Source organism: Zosterops lateralis (assembly GCF_965231275.1).
Source record: "Zosterops lateralis genome assembly, chromosome: 23".
Lineage (NCBI taxonomy): Eukaryota > Metazoa > Chordata > Aves > Passeriformes > Zosteropidae > Zosterops > Zosterops lateralis.
The window spans coordinates 727,302-743,621 of NC_139783.1; the positions used below are offsets into that span (position 1 = coordinate 727,302).

Sequence of the window (16,320 nt, forward strand, 5' to 3'; positions counted from 1 at the left end):
AGTTTATCCCAGTCCATCCCAGTTCATCCCAGTCCCTCCCAGTTTATTCCAGTTCCATCCCAGTTCATCCCAGTCCCTCCCAGTTTATCCCAGTCCATCCCAATTTATCCCAGTTCATTCCAGTTCCCTCCCAGTCCATCCCAGTTCATCCCAGTTTATCCCAGTCCCTCCCAGTTTATCCCAGTCCATCCCAGTCCCTTCCCAGTCCATCCCAGTTTATCCCAGTTCCCCAAAAACAATTCCCAGTTTTCCATCCATGGTTTTATTCCGCCCAAAATCCAAGAATTCCACCCAAAATTCCTGAAATTCTGCCCAAAAAAATCCCAAAAATTCCGCCCCCCAAAAATTCTGGAATTCTGCTCAAAATTCCCGGGAATTTCCCCCCCAAAATTTCCCAATAATTTCACCCAAAAATTCTGGAATTCCACCCCAAAATTGCCAATAATTCCGCCCCAAAATTCCCAATATTCTGCCCAAAAATCCTGGGAATTTTTCACAAAATCCTGGAAATTTTCCCCAAAATCCCAAGAATTCCACCCAAAATTTGAATTTTTTTGTGAATTTTTTGTGGATTTTTGGGGAATTTTGGGGGGAATTTGCAGAATATTTTAATGATTTTTTTTTTAATTTTTGTGGAATTTTTAGTGGGATTTTTTGTGGAATTTTGGAGGAATTTTTGGGGAATTTTTGGGGAATTTTGGGGGAATTTTTTGGGGAATTTTTTAGAAATTTTGGGGAACTTTTTGCGAATTTTTTTTGAATTTTTGGGGGGAACTTTTCGCAAATTTTTTTTTTTTTAAATTTTTTTTTTTTTTTTTAATTTTTGGGAATTTTTTGGGGGAATTTTTTTCCCAATTTTTTTGGCGACTTTTTTTGAATTTTGGGGGAATTTTTTTTTTTTTTTAATTTCTGGGGAATTCTTGGGCAATTTTGGGAGGATTTTTTTGGGAATTTTGGGGGATTTTTTTGGGGATATTTTAGGATTTTTTAGGGAATTTTTTGGGAATTTTTTGGGGAATTTTGGGGGGATTTTTGGACAATTTTTGGCAATTTTTTTGGCAATTTTTGGGCGATTTTTGGGCGACTTTTTGGGACTATTTTATGAATTTTTTTTGTGTAAAATGCTCATCCCTCCCCCCCCGGGAACATGTGTGACCCCACCAGGCTGGAAATTGGGGGGGGGTCCCCACTGGGGGGCTCCGGGCCCGGGAAAATCGGGAATTCCGGGAATTCCGGGCCCGGAAAAAACGAGGAAAAACTCGGGGGGACAAAAGGGGCCAAAATTTGGGGAAGGGGCTCCAGGGGCTCCAAAGGCTCCGAGGGGAAGGCGCCGTCTGGGGGGGGAAAAATGAGAATTTAGGGGGGAAAATGAGGATTTATGGGGGAAAAATGAGAATTTAGGGGGGAAAAATGAGGATTTAGGGGGGAAAAATGAGAATTTAGGGAGGAAAAATGGAATTTATGGGGGAAATTTGGGGGTTTGGGGAGAAAAAATGGGAATTGGGAGGAAAAATCGGGATTTTTAGGGGAGAAATTGGGATTTTCAGGAATTTTTGGGGATTTTAGAGGGGAAAATGGGGTTTTTGGGGAGAAAATTGGGATTTTTTTTGGGGAAAAATGGGATTTGGGGGGGGAAATTGGGGGTTTTGGGGAAAAAATGGGATTTGAGGGAAAAATGGGAATTTGGGTGGGAAAATTGGGGATTTGGGAGGGGAATTGGGGATTTTAGGGGGGAAATTGGGATTTTTCAGGAAATTTTGGGAATTTGGGGGGAAATTTGGGGATTTGGGGGAGAAAATTGGGATTTGGAGGAAAAAAATGGGATTTTGGGAGGGAAATTGGGATTTTAGGGGAGCAAAAATGGGATTTTTTGGGGGAAAATTGGGAATTTTTTGGGGAAATTGGGATTTTTTTGAGGGGGAATGGGGATTTGTGGGGAAATTGGGATTTTTGGGGTGGAATTTGGGGGTTTTGGGGCTCGGGGGTCTCACCTGGGGGCCCCAGGGGGAGGAAATGCTCCAGGTACCCCGGGGGCTTCTTCCTCCTCTTGGCCTCGATCCCAAACGGGTCTGGGGGGGGTCAGGGACACAAAATGCACAAATTTATCCCAAATCCCCCGAATTCATCCCAAATTTATCCCAAAATCCCCTTAAATCCCCTGAAAATCCCCCAAATTCTTCCCAAATTTATCCCAAAATCCATCCCAATTTCATCCCAAATTTTCCCCAAATTTCCCTCAAATTCATCCCAAATCCATCCCAAATCCTCCCAAAATTCCCCCCAAATTTATCCCAAATTTATCTCAAATTCCCTCAAATTCATCCCAAATTCCTTAAAATCTCCTCAAATTCATCCCAAATTTCCCTCAAATCCCCTCCCAGTTCCCTCCCAGTCCCCCCCAGTCTCTCCCAGTTCATCCCAGTTTATCCCAGTCCCTCCCAGTTCCCCCAAATCCCCTCCCAGTTCTCTCCCAGTCCCACCCAGCCCCTCCCAGTTTCATCCCAATCCCCTCCCAGTCCCCCCCAGTCTCTCCCAGTCCCTCCCAGTTTATCCCAGTTTGTCCCCAGTCCATCCCAGTCCCTCCCAGTTTATCCCAGTTTGTCCCCAGTCCATCCCAGTCCCTCCCAGTTTATCCCAGTTTGTCCCCAGTCCATCCCAGTCCCTCCCAGTCCCTCCCAGTTCCCTCCAGTCCCTCCCAGTTTATCCCAGTTTATCCCAGTCCCCCCGGTCCCCCCGGTCCCACCTGTCCCCGACAGCTCCTCCAGCACGTCGGGCATTCCCCGTTTGCGCTTCACCTGAACCCCGTAGGCGTCTGCGGGAATAAACTGGGAGTGAACTGGGGGAAACTGGGAATTGAAACACCGGGAATAAAGTGGGAATGAACTGGGATAAACTGGGAATAACCCGGGAATAAACTGAGATGGACTGGGAATAAACTGGGAATAAATCAGGAATAAAACAGGAATAAATCAGGAATAAACTGGGAATAAACTGGGAATGAATTGGGGATGAACTGAGAATGAACTGGGAATAAACTGGGAATGAACTGGGAATAAACTGGGAATGAACTGGGATAAACTGGGAATGGACCGGGAATGAACTGGGAATAAACTGGGAATAACCCGGGAATAAACTGGGAATGAACCGGGAATAAACTGGGATAAACTGGGAATGGACCAGGAATGAACTGAGAATGAACTGGGAATAAACTGGGAATGAACTGGGAATAAACTGGGAATAAACTGGGAATAAACTGGGAATGGACCGGGAATGAACTGGGAATAAATCGGGAATAAACAGGGAATAAACTGGGAATAAACTGGAATAAACTGGGAGAAACCAGGAATAAACCAGGAATAAATCAGGAATAAACTGGGGTAGACCGGGAATGGACCAAGAATAAACTGGGGATAAAGCAGGGATAAACTGGGAATAAACTGGGGGTAAACTGGGAATAAACCGGGAATGAACCGGGAATAGAAACACTGGGAATAAACGGATAATTCCCGCTAAATCCCGGTTCTATCCCCGGTAAATCCAGGTGGGTCCCGGTGTCTGGGGCAGGTACAGGTGAACCAGAATCCCTGACGCTGTCGGTGAGATGCTGCAGAAACACCTCCACCTGCACCTGTGCTGCACCTGCACCTGTACCTGTACTGTACCTGTACTGTACCTGTACCTACACCTGTACCTGCACCTGTACTGTACCTGCACCTGTACCTGTACCTCTACTGTACCTGTACTGTACCTGTACCTGTACTGTACCTGTACCTATACCTGAGCCCAGGTAACCCATCCCAGGTAAATCCTGGCTCTATCCCAGGTAAATCCAGGTGTGTACCGGTGTCCCGGGGCAGGTAGGTGAAGCGGAACCCCTCGCTCCTGACGCTGTCGGTGAGGCGCTGCAGAAACACCTGCACCTGTACTGTACCTGTACCTGTACTGTACCTAAACCTGTACTGTACCTGAGCCCAGGTAACCCACCCCAGGTAAATCCAGGTGTGTACCGGTGTCCCGGGGCAGGTAGGTGAAGCGGAACCCCTCGCTCCTGACGCTGTCGGTGAGGCGCTGCAGAAACACCTCCACCTGCACCTGTACCTGTACCTGTACTGTACCTGTACTGTACCTACACCTGTACTGTACCTATACCTGAGCCCAGGTAACCCACCCCAGGTAAATCCTGGCTCTATCCCCGGTAAATCCAGGTAAACCCCGGTAAATCCAGGTAAATCCAGGTGTGTACCGGTGTCCCGGGGCAGGTAGGTGAAGCGGAACCCCTCACTCCTGACGCTGTCGGTGAGGTGCTGCAGAAACACCTCCACCTGCACCTGTACCTGTACTGTACCTGCACCTGTACCTGAGCCCAGGTAACCCACCCCAGGTAAATCCAGGTGATTACCGGTGTCCCGGGGCAGGTAGGTGAAGCGGAACCCCTCGCTCCTGACGCTGTCGGTGAGGCGCTGCAGAAACACCTCCACCTGCACCTGTACTGTACCTGTACCTGTACCTGTACTGTACCTGTACCTGTACTGTACTGTACCTACACCTGTACTGTACCTACACCTGTACTGTACCTGTACTGTACCTGCACCTACACCTGTACTGTACCTGTACTGTACTGTACTGTACCTGTACTGTACTGTACTGTACCTGTACCTGTACCTGTACTGTACCTACACCTGTACTGTACCTGAGCCCAGGTAACCCACCCCAGGTAAATCCAGGTGTGTACCGGTGTCCCGGGGCAGGTAGGTGAAGCGGAACCCCTCGCTCCTGACGCTGTCGGTGAGGCGCTGCAGAAACACCTCCACCTGCACGGGCTCCCGCAGCTCCAGGTGCGCGTAGGGCGGGGTCCGCAGCACGATCGCCACCTGGCGGTGAACGTCGGCCTGGGAAAAATCCGCCCGCGCCTCCCACGACTCCCGGCGGAAAATCACCGCGATGTCCTCTGGAAAAACGGGAATTCTGGGGGATTCTGGGGGGATTCTGTGGGGATTCTATGGGGATTCTGTGGGGATTCTATGGGGATTCTGTGGGAATTCTATGGGAATTCTATGGGGATTCTATGGGGATTCTATGGGGATTCTGTGGGGATTCTATGGGGATTCTATGGGGATTCTATGGGGATTCTATGGGGATTCTGTGGGAATTCTCTGGGGATTCTATGGGGATTCTATGGGGATTCTATGGGAATTCTGTGGGAATTCTATGGGGATTCTATGGGAATTCTATGGGGATTCTATGGGAATTCTGTGGGAATTCTATGGGGATTCTATGGGGATTCTGTGGGGATTCTATGGGGATTCTGTGGGAATTCTATGGGGATTCTGTGGGAATTCTATGGGAATTCTATGGGGATTCTATGGGGATTCTATGGGGATTCTGTGGGAATTCTCTGGGGATTCTATGGGGATTCTATGGGGATTCTATGGGAATTCTGTGGGAATTCTATGGGGATTCTATGGGAATTCTATGGGGATTCTATGGGGATTCTATGGGGATCCTATGGGAATTCTATGGGAATTCTATGGGAATTCTCTGGGAATTCTCTGGGAATTCTATGGGGATTTGGGGATTGGGGGATTTGGGAATTTGGGATTTGGGAATGGGGTGTGGGGTTTGGGGTTTGGGATGTGGGAGGATTTGGCCCGCGCCTCCCACGACTCCCGGCGGAAAATCACCGCGATGTCCTCTGGAATAACGGGGATTCTGGGGGATTCTGGGGGGATTCTGTGGGGATTCTGTGGGGATTCTGTGGGGATTCTATGGGAATTCTATGGGGATTCTGTGGGGATTCTGTGGGAATTCTATGGGAATTCTATGGGAATTCTATGGGGATTCTATGGGGATTCTATGGGGATTCTGTGGGAATTCTATGGGGATTCTATGGGGATTCTATGGGGATTCTATGGGAATTCTGTGGGAATTCTATGGGGATTCTATGGGGATTCTATGGGGATTCTATGGAAATTCTGTGGGGATTCTAAGGGGATTCTGTGGGAATTCTATGGGGATTCTATGGGGATTCTATGGGAATTCTATGGGGATTCTATGGGAGTTCTATGGGAATTCTATGGGAGTTCTATGGGGATTCTCTGGGGATTCTATGGGGATTCTATGGGAATTCTATGGGGATTCTATGGGAGTTCTATGGGAATTCTATGGGAGTTCTATGGGGATTCTCTGGGGATTCTATGGGGATTCTATGGGGATTTTATGGGGATTTTGTGGGGATTCTGTGGGGATTCTATGGGGATTCTCTGGGAATTCTATGGGAATTCTATGGGGATTCTATGGGGATTCTATGGGGATTCTATGGGGATTCTATGGGGATTCTGTGGGGATTCTATGGGGATTCTATGGGGATTCTGTGGGGATTCTATGGGGATTCTATGGGAATTCTGTGGGGATTCTATGGGAATTCTATGGGAATTCTATGGGAATCCTATGGGGATTCTATGGGGATTCTATGGGGATCCTATGGGGATTCTATGGGAATTCTGTGGGGATTCTATGGGAATTCTATGGGAATTCTATGGGAATCCTATGGGGATTCTATGGGGATTCTATGGGGATCCTATGGGGATTCTATGGGGATTCTATGGGAATTCTATGGGGATTCTATGGGAATTCTATGGGGATTCTATGGGGATTCTATGGGAATTCTATGGGAATTCTATGGGGATTCTATGGGGATTCTATGGGAATTCTATGGGGATTCTATGGGAATTTGGGGATTGGGGGATTGGGGGATTTGGGCTCTGGGCTCTGGGCTGTGGGATGGGGATACAGGGCTGGGAATGGGAGGGGTGCCCCAGGTGTGTCCCCAGGTGTGTCCCAGGTGTGTTCCCAGGTGTGTCCCCAGGTGTCCCCAGGTGTGTCCCAGGTGTGTCCCCAGGTGTCCCCAGGTGTGTCCCAGGTGTCCCCAGGTGTGTCCCAGGTGTGTCCCAGGTGTGTCCCCAGGTGTCCCCAGGTGTGTCCCAGGTGTCCCCAGGTGTGTCCAGGTGTGTCCCCAGGTGTCCCCCCAGGTGTGTCCCCAGGTGTCCCCAGGTGTGTCCCAGGTGTGTCCCAGGTGTGTCCCCAGGTGTCCCAGGTGTGTCCCAGGTGTGTCCCAGGTGTGTCCCCAGGTGTCCCCAGGTGTGTCCCAGGTGTCCCAGGTGTGTCCCAGGTGTGTCCCAGGTGTCTCCAGGTGTCCCCAGGTGTCCCCAGGTGTTCCCAGGTGTGTCCCAGGTGTGTCCCCAGGTGTGTCCCCAGGTGTGTCCCAGGTGTCCCCAGGTGTTCCCAGGTGTGTTCCAGGTGTGTCCCAGGTGTGTCCCAGGTGTCCCCAGGTGTGTCCCCAGGTGTGTCCCAGGTGTGTCCCCAGGTGTGTCCCCAGGTGTGTCCCCAGGTGTCCCCAGCTGTCCCAGGTGTCCCAGGTGTGTCCCCAGGTGTTCCCAGGTGTGTCCCCAGGTGTGTCCCAGGTGTGTCCCCAGGTGTGTCCCCAGGTGTGTCCCCAGGTGTCCCCAGCTGTCCCAGGTGTCCCAGGTGTGTCCCCAGGTGTGTCCCAGGTGTGTCCCCAGGTGTGTCCCCAGGTGTGTCCCAGGTGTGTCCCAGGTGTCCCCAGGTGTGTCCCCAGGTGTGTCCCAGGTGTGTCCCCAGGTGTGTCCCCAGGTGTGTCCCCAGCTGTCCCAGGTGTGTCCCAGGTGTCCCAGGTGTCCCCAGGTGTCCCCAGGTGTGTCCCCAGGTGTGTCCCCAGGTGTCCCCAGGTGTGTCCCCAGGTGTCCCAGGTGTGTCCCAGGTGTCCCAGGTGTGTCCCCAGGTGTGTCCCCAGGTGTGTCCCAGGTGTCCCCAGGTGTCCCAGGTGTCCCAGGTGTCCCCAGGTGTCCCCAGGTGTGTCCCAGGTGTGTCCCAGGTGTCCCCAGGTGTCCCAGGTGTGTCCCCAGGTGTGCCCAGGTGTGTCCCAGGTGTGTCCCAGGTGTCCCCAGGTGTGTCCCCAGGTGTGTCCCAGGTATCCCCAGGTGTGTCCCAGGTGTGTCCCAGGTGTGTCCCAGGTGTGCCCAGGTGTGTCCCAGGTGTGTCCCAGGTGTCCCAGGTGTGTCCCAGGTGTCCCCAGGTGTGTCCCCAGGTGTGTCCCCAGGTGTGTCCCCAGGTGTGTCCCCAGGTGTCCCAGGTGTGTCCCAGGTGTGTCCCCAGGTGTTCCCAGGTGTCCCAGGTGTCCCCAGGTGTGTCCCCAGGTATCCCAGGTGTGTCCCCAGCTGTCCCAGGTGTCCCAGGTGTGTCCCCAGGTGTCCCAGGTGTCCCCAGGTGTCCCAGGTGTCCCAGGTGTGTCCCCAGGTGTCCCAGCTGTCCCAGGTGTCCCAGGTGTGTCCCAGGTGTGTCCCAGGTGTCCCCAGGTGTCCCAGGTGTGTCCCCAGGTGTGTCCCAGGTGTCCCCAGGTGTCCCCAGGTGTGTCCCCACCTTTCTGGACCTTGTCACAGAGCAGGTAAAGCTCCTCCCCCCCCGTGCAGGGGCCGCTCTCTTTGTTCATGCGGCAAATCCGCAGCTCCGACGTGTTCGTGGACTCTGAAATGCCCAAAACGGGGAAAAGAAACTTGGGGGTTTGTCCCAAATTTAGGGGAATTTTTGGGAATTTTTTTGAGAATTTTTTGGGATTTTTTTGGAATTTTTTGTGAATTTTTGAGGATTTTTTGGGGATTTTTTTGGAATTTTTTGTGATTTTTTTTTTATTTTATTCTGATTCTTTGGTGTTTTTTTGGGACTTTTTTGAGGATTTTTTGGGATTTTTTTTTTGAATTTTTGGTGATTTTTTTTAAATTTTATTTTGATTTTTTTGGATTTTTTTGGGTTTTTTTTTTAGGGTTTTTTGGGATTTTTTTTGAGATTTTTTTTTTTTTGTAATTTGTTTTGGGTTTTTTGGGGGGATATTTTGGGGATTTTTTTTTTTTTTAATTTTTGGGGAATTTTTGGGGGGTTTTTAAAGATTTTTAAAATATTTTTTATTTTGGGGGATTTTTTTGAGGATTTTATTGGATTTTTTGGGATTTTTTTATGGATTTTTGGGGGGATTTTTTGGGATTTTTTTATGGATTTTTGGGGGGATTTTTTGGGATTTTTTTTTTAATTTTTGGGGGGATTTTTTGGTATTTTTCGGAAAATTTTGGGGTTTTTTTTATATTTTCTGGATTTTTTAAAATATATATTTTCTGGATTTTTTTTTTTTAATTTTTGAGCTATTTGGGGGGATTTTTTCAGGATATTTTTTGGATTTTTGGGGATTTTTTCAGGATTTTTTTCAGGATTTTTCAGGACATTTTTGGGATATTTTGGGGGGATTTTTTCAGGATATTTTTGGGACTTTTTTGTGATTTCTTAGGGATATTTTTGGGATATTTTGGGGGAATTTTGCAGGACATTTTGGGGGATTTTTTTTATATTTTTGGGGATATTTTCAGGATATTTTTGGAAATATTTTCAGGATATTTTGAGGGATTTTTTTGGCTATTTTTGTGATTTTTTTAATATATTTTGGGGGATATTTTTAGGATTTTTTCAGGACATTTTCAGGATATTTTGAGGAGGTTTTGAGGCCATTTTTAGGCTGTTTTTGGGGTGAATTTTGTGGATTTTGGACTCACTCTTGTCGAAGATGGGCTGGGACAGCACCGGGCTGAGGCTCCGGGGGGGAATTTGGGAGATTTTTTGGGATATTTTCAGGACATTTTCTGAATATTTTCTTGGGATATTTTTTGGATTTTTTTCAGAATTTTTTCAGGATTTTTCGGGATATTTTGGGGGATTTTTTCAGGATATTTTTTTGATTTTGGGGGGATTTTTTTGTGATTTTTTGGGGATATTTCCAGGATATTTTGGGGTTGTTTTGGGGCTGTTTTTGGGGTGAATTTGGGGGATTTTGGACTCACTCTTGTCGAAGATGGGCTGGGACAGCACCGGGCTGAGGCTGCGGGGGATCCCGGCGCGGTCCCGGAACGAGGCCTGGAAACAAATCCTGACCACGTTCAGATCAACCTCCTGATGGTTCCGCAGGGAGCCCGCTGGAAAACAGGGAAAAAATGGGAAAAAATGGGAGAAAAAATGGGGAGAAAATGGGAAAAAATGGGAAAAAAAAACCCAGGAGAAATGAGGAAAAAATGGGAGAAAAAATGGGGAGAAAATGGGAAAAAATGGGAAAAAAAACCCAGGAAAAATGAGGAAAAAATGGGAGAAAAAATGGGAAAAAATGGGGGAAAAAAATGAGGAAAAAAATGGGAGAAAAAATGGGGAAAAAATGGGAGAAAATGGGGGAAAAAATGGGGGGAAAATGGGGGAAAAAATGGGGGGAAAAATGGGGGAAAAATGGGGAGAAAAATGGGGAGAAAAATGGGGAGAAAAATGGGGAGAAAAATGGGGGAAAAATGAGGAAAAAATGGGGAAAAAATGAGGAAAAAATGGGAGAAAAAATGGGGAAAAAATGGGAGAAAATGGGGGGGAAAATGGGGGAAAATGGGGGGAAAAATGGGGGAAAAATGGGGGAAAAATGGGGGAAAAATGGGGGAAATGAGAAAATTTCGTGAGAAATAGGGGAAAAAATGGGGGGAAATGGGGGAAAACTGGGGAAAATCCAGGAAAATCCATGGAAAATCCATGGAAAATCCAGGAAAATTCAGGAAAATTCATGAAAATTCAGGAAAAATCCAGGAAAATACAGGGAAAATTCAGGAAAAATCCAGGAAAATTCAGGAAAAAACAGGAAAAATCCAGGAAAACCCAGGAAATTTCAGGAAAAATCCAGGAAAAATCCAGGAAATTTCAGGAAAACCCAGAAAAATCCAGGGAAATCCAGGGAAAAAACAGGAAAAACCAGGAAAAATCCAGGAAAAATCCAGGAAAAAAACAGGAAAATCCAAGAAAAATCCAGGAGAAATCCAGGGAAATCCAGGAAAAATCCAGGAAAATCCAGGAAAATTCAGGAAAAATCCAGGAAAATCCAGGAAAAATCCAGGAAAATCCAGGGAAATCCAGGAAAAATCCAGGAAAATCCAGGAAAATTCAGGAAAAATCCAGGAAAAAAACAGGAAAATCCAAGAAAAATCCAGGAGAAATCCAGGGAAATCCAGGAAAAATCCAGGAAAATCCAGGAAAATTCCAGGAAATTCCAGGAAAATCCAGGGAAATTCAGGGAAAATAAATGAAAAAGTTTTTTCTGACCTTTGAAGGGGTCGATCCCCAGTTGCAGCTTTTTCTCGATGGCGGCTTCGATTTCCTTCTTCTTCACACACTGAATGCCCAGATTGCTGAAACTGCCCAAAAATACCAAAATTCCTCATTTTTTCTGGCCTTTTCCTTGAATTCCCCTGCCCAAAATTCCCAAAAGATCCAAAAAACACAAAAAGAACCCCCAACCCCCCCAAAAATTTAAAAAAAACCCAAAAACACACACACAAAAAAAAAAAAATCACCAAAAACACACAAAAACCCCCCCCAAACCACCAAAAAATCATCAAAAAAACCCCCAAAAATCACCAAAAAAAACCCCCAAACCCCCCAAAAAATCATCAAAAAAGCCACCCAGAAAAATCACAAAAAAACCCAAAATAATAATAATAAAAAAAACACTCACAAAAAAAACACCCCAAAAAATCACCAAAAGCCACCCAAAAAAACCCCAAGAAAGAAAAAAAAAAACCCAAATTTTTTTTTTAAATTCCCATTTTTTCTCTGCTAATCCCCATTTTTACTTGCAAATCCTCCTTTTTTGTTGGAGAATTCCCCTTTTTTTCTTTGAAAATTCTCTTTTATTTCCCGAGAATCCCCATTTTCCTTTCCACATCCCCATTTTTTCTCCTAAAAATCCCCATTTCCCTTCAACAATCCCCATTTTCCTTTGATAATCCCCATTTTTCTCCTAAAAATCCCCATTTTTCTCCTAAAAATCCCCATTTTTCCTCGAAAAATCCCCATTTTTCTTCTATAAATCCCCATTTCCCTTTGCCAACCCCCATTTTTTATTGGGAAATCCCATTTTTCCTTTGACAACCCCCATTTTTCCTTTGCGAAATCCCCATTTTTCTCCTAAAAATCCCCATTTTTCTCCTAAAAATCCCCATTTTCCTTTCCAAATCCCCATTTCCCTTCAACAATCCCCATTTTCCTTTGATAATCCCCATTTTTCTCCTAAAAATCCCCATTTTTCTCCTAAAAACCCCCATTTTTTCCCTATAAATCCCCATTTTTTCCCTAGAAATCCCATTTTTCTGTCCCATATTTATTATTTCCCCCCGTACCTGTGCCTGGGGTTACTCTGTTCCATTATATTCTTCTATAAATCCCCATTTTTCTCCTAAAAATCCCCATTTTCTCCTATAAACCCCCATTTTTCTTCTATAAATCCCCATTTTCCTTTGCAAATTCCCAATTTTTCTCCTAGAAATCCCCATTTCCCTTCGATAATCCCCATTTTTCTTCTATAAATCCCCATTTTTCTCCTACAAATCCCCATTTTCCTTCAATAATCCCCATTTTTCCTCCTAAAAATCCCCATTTTTTTTTCTATAAATCCCCATTTTTTTTCTGTAACTCCCCATTTTCCTTTGGAAATCCCATTTTTCTGTCCCATATTTATTATTTCTCCCCGTACCTGTGCCTGGGGTTACTCTGTTCCATTATATTCTCCTATAAACCCCCATTTTTCTCCTAAAAATCTCAATTTTTCTCCTAAAAATCCCCATTTTTCCTCGAAAATCCCCATTTTTCGTCTATAAATCCCCATTTCCCTTCACCAATCCCCATTTTTTATTGGGAAATCCCATTTTTCCTTCGACAATCCCCATTTTTCCTTTGATAATTCCCATTTTTCCTTCAATAATCCCTGTTTTTCTTCTACAAACCCCCATTTTTCTCCTAAAAATCCCCTTTTTTTTTCTATAAACCCCCATTTTTTTTCTGTAACTCCCCATTTCCCTTTGATAATCCCCATTTTTCCTCCTAGAAATCCCCATTTTCCTTTCCAAATCCCCATTTTTCTCCTATAAATCCCCATTTCCCTTCAACAATCCCCATTTTCCTTTGCCAATCCCTTTTTTCTTTGGAAATTCCCATTTTTCTCCTAAAAATCCCCATTTTTCTCCTAAAAATCCCCATTTTTTTTCTATAAATCCCCATTTTTTTTCTGTAACTCCCCATTTTCCTTTGGAAATCCCATTTTTCTGTTCCATATTTATTATTTTTCCCCGTACCTGTGCCTGGGGTTACTCTGTTCCATTATATTCTTCTATAAATCCCCATTTTCTCCTATAAACCCCCATTTTTCTTCTATAAATCCCCATTTTCCTTTGCAAATTCCCAATTTTTCTCCTAGAAATCCCCATTTCCCTTCGATAATCCCCATTTTTCTTCTATAAATCCCCATTTTTCTCCTACAAATCCCCATTTTCCTTCAATAATCCCCATTTTCCTTTGCAAATCCCCATTTTCCTTTGCGATATCCCTTTTTTCTTTGAAAATTCCCATTTTTCCTTTCTGAATCCCCATTTTTCTCCTACAAATCCCCATTTTTCTCCTAGAAATCCCCATTTTCCTTTCCAAATCCCCTTTTTTTCTCCTAAAAATCCCCATTTTTCTCCAATAACCCCCATTTTTCTCCTATAAATCCCCATTTTTTTTTTCTGGAAATTCCATTTTTTTTTCTGTAACTCCCCATATTTCCTTTGGAAATCCCATTTTTCCATTATAAATTAATTTTTTCCCCCGTACCTGTGCCTGGGGTTGCTCTGGGGCCGCAGCAGGACCCGGCAGAGCCCCTGGGCGCAGTCTTTGCCCACCAGGCCGTGGGGATGGACCCGGTGGGGCCAATCCTTCCACACCAGACACGCCGTCACCGACACCTCGGGGACGCACTCGCAGTTCACCAGCTGCACGGGGAAAATGGGGGAGAATAAGGGGGAAAAGTTGGGAAAAAATTGGGGGAAAATTGGGGAAAAATTGGGGAAAAATTGGGGGAAAATTGGGGGAAAAATTGGGGAAAATTTGGGGAAAAATTGGGAAAAAAAAAAGGGAAAAATAGGGGAAAAAATAGGGGGAAAAGTTGGGGAAAAATTGGGGAAAAACTGGGGGGGAAATTGGGGAAAAGTTGGGGAAAAATTGGGGAAAAATTGGGGAAAAATTGGGGAAAAATTGGGGGGAAATTGAGGAATAATTGGGGGGAAAGTTGGGGAAAAGTTGGGGAAAATTGGGGGAAAATTGGGGAGAAGTTGGGGAAAAATTGGGAAAAAAAAGGGAAAAATAGGGGAAAAATAGGGGAAAAAATAGGGGGAAAAGTTGGGGAAAAATTGGGGAAAATTTGGGGAAAAGTTGGGGAAAAGTTGGGGAAAATTGGGGGAAAATTGGGGAGAAGTTGGGGAGAAGTTGGGGAAAAATTGGGAAAAAAAAGGGAAAAATAGGGGAAAAATAGGGGAAAAAATAGGGGGAAAAGTTGGGGAAAAATTGGGGAAAAATTGGGGGGAAATTGGGGAAAAGTTGGGGGAAAAATTGGGGGAAAAATTGGGGAAAAATTGGGGAAAAATTGGGGAAAAATTGGGGAAAAGTTGGGGAAAATTTAGGGAAAAGTTGGGGAAAATTGGGGAAAAATTGGGGGGAAAATTGGGGGAAAGTTGGGGGAAAGTTGGGGGGAAATAGGGGAAAAATTAGAGGAAAAAATAGGGGAAAAATGGGGGGAAAAATGGGGAAAGGTGGGGGGAAATTGGGAAAAAATTGGGAAAAATTGGGGAAAAATTGGGAAAAATTGGGGAAAAATTGGGGGAAAATTGGGGGAAAATTGGGGGAAAATAGGGGAAATAGGGGGGAAGTTGGGGGAAATAGGGGAAAAATTAGAGGAAAAATAGGGGAAAAATGGGGGGGAAAATGGGGGAAAGGTGGGGGAATTGGGAAAATTGGGGGAAATAGGGGGGAAAAATCAGGAAAAAAATTGGGGAAAAATAGGGGGGAAATTGGAGGGAAGTTGGGGAAGATTGGGGAAAATTTGGGAAAAAAAAGGGGAAAAAATAGGGGAAAAATTGGGGGAAAAATGGGGGAAAAATTGGGGGAAAGTTGGGAGAAAATTGGTGGGAAAAATTTGGGGGAAAATTTGGGGGAAAATTTGGGGGAAATTGGGGAGAAGTAGGGGAAAAATTGGGGAAAAGTTGGGGAAAAATTGGGAAAAAAAGGGAAAAATAGGGGAAAAATAGGGGAAAAATAGGGGGAAAGTTGGGGGAAAATGTTGGAATTGGAAAAGTTGGGGAAAATGGCTTGGGAATTGGGGAAAAAAAATTGGGGGGAAATTGAGGAATAATTGGGGGAAATTGGGGAAAAGTTGGGGAAAAAATGGGGAAAATTGGAAAAAAAGGGGGGAAATTGGAGGGAGTTGGGAAGATGGATGGGGAAATTGGGGAAAATTGGGGAAAAATGGGGGAAATGGGGGGAAATTGAGGGGGAAATGGGGAATTTCCCCCATTTTTCTCCGATTTTTTTTCAATTTTCCCCCAATTTTTTCCTGATATTTCCCCAATTTTTTCCCAACTTTTCCCTAATTTTTCCCATCTTTTCTTGTCTCTAACCTCTATAGTGGGCAGTGTCCTGGCGGCCTCGGTGCTGTTCTCCCCCAGGACACTCCCGGCCGACCTCCCTCACACTCAGATCTGAACCTCATCCCAAACCCATCCCAAATTCCACCCCAAACCCATTCCTGGTTTTCCCAATTTTCCCCTGATTTTTCCTGTTTTTTCCGATTTTTCCCCAATATTTCCCCAATTTTTCCCCATTTTTTTCCAATTTTTTTCCGATTTTTTCCCCATTTTTCCTTAATTTTTTTTTGATTTTTTCCCCAATTTTTCCCAATTTTTCCCTAACTTTTCCTCTACCTTTCTCCAATTTTCCCCCACTATTTCCCCTTTCTTTCCCATTTTTTCTCAATTTTTCCCAACTTTTTCCCCTTTTTTCCCCAATTTTTTCCCAACTTTTTCTCCATTTTTCCTTAATTTTTTCCCATTTTTTTCCCCAATTTTTCCCTAACCTTTCCTCTAGCTTCCCCCAATTTCCCCCACTATTTCCCCTTTTTTCCTATTTTTTTCTCAACTTTTTCCCAATTTTTCTCCATTTTTCCCCATTTTTTCCCCAATTTTTTTTCAATTTTTCCCCATTTTTCCCCAATTTTCCCCCAATTTTTCCCTAACTTTTCCTCTAGCTTCCCTCAATTTTCCTCTACTTTTCCTCAATATTTCTCCTTTTTTTCTCAATTTTTTCTCAACTTTTTCTCCATTTTTCCCCATTTTTTCCCCAATTTTTTTTCAATTTTTCCCCATTTTTCCCCCA

At 45.0% G+C, this 16,320-nt stretch overlaps 1 protein-coding gene across 1 annotated transcript in view; it reads right to left on the reverse strand.

Annotated features, from left to right (window-relative positions):
* Positions 1 to 774: 774 nt before the first annotated feature.
* The window catches only part of RELB (RELB proto-oncogene, NF-kB subunit), a 16,324-nt gene continuing 778 nt past the window's right edge, over positions 775 to 16,320 (reverse strand). Inside the window, exons 2-9 of the mRNA XM_083877244.1 lie at positions 13,729 to 13,886; positions 11,185 to 11,276; positions 9,900 to 10,031; positions 8,437 to 8,541; positions 4,733 to 4,948; positions 2,744 to 2,812; positions 1,992 to 2,069; positions 775 to 1,334 (exon numbers count right to left, since the gene is read on the reverse strand). Coding sequence (XP_083733370.1) covers positions 1,126 to 1,334; positions 1,992 to 2,069; positions 2,744 to 2,812; positions 4,733 to 4,948; positions 8,437 to 8,541; positions 9,900 to 10,031; positions 11,185 to 11,276; positions 13,729 to 13,886 — 1,059 coding nt within the window. The 3' untranslated portion in view covers positions 775 to 1,125. The remainder of the gene's footprint in view (positions 1,335 to 1,991; positions 2,070 to 2,743; positions 2,813 to 4,732; positions 4,949 to 8,436; positions 8,542 to 9,899; positions 10,032 to 11,184; positions 11,277 to 13,728; positions 13,887 to 16,320) is intronic.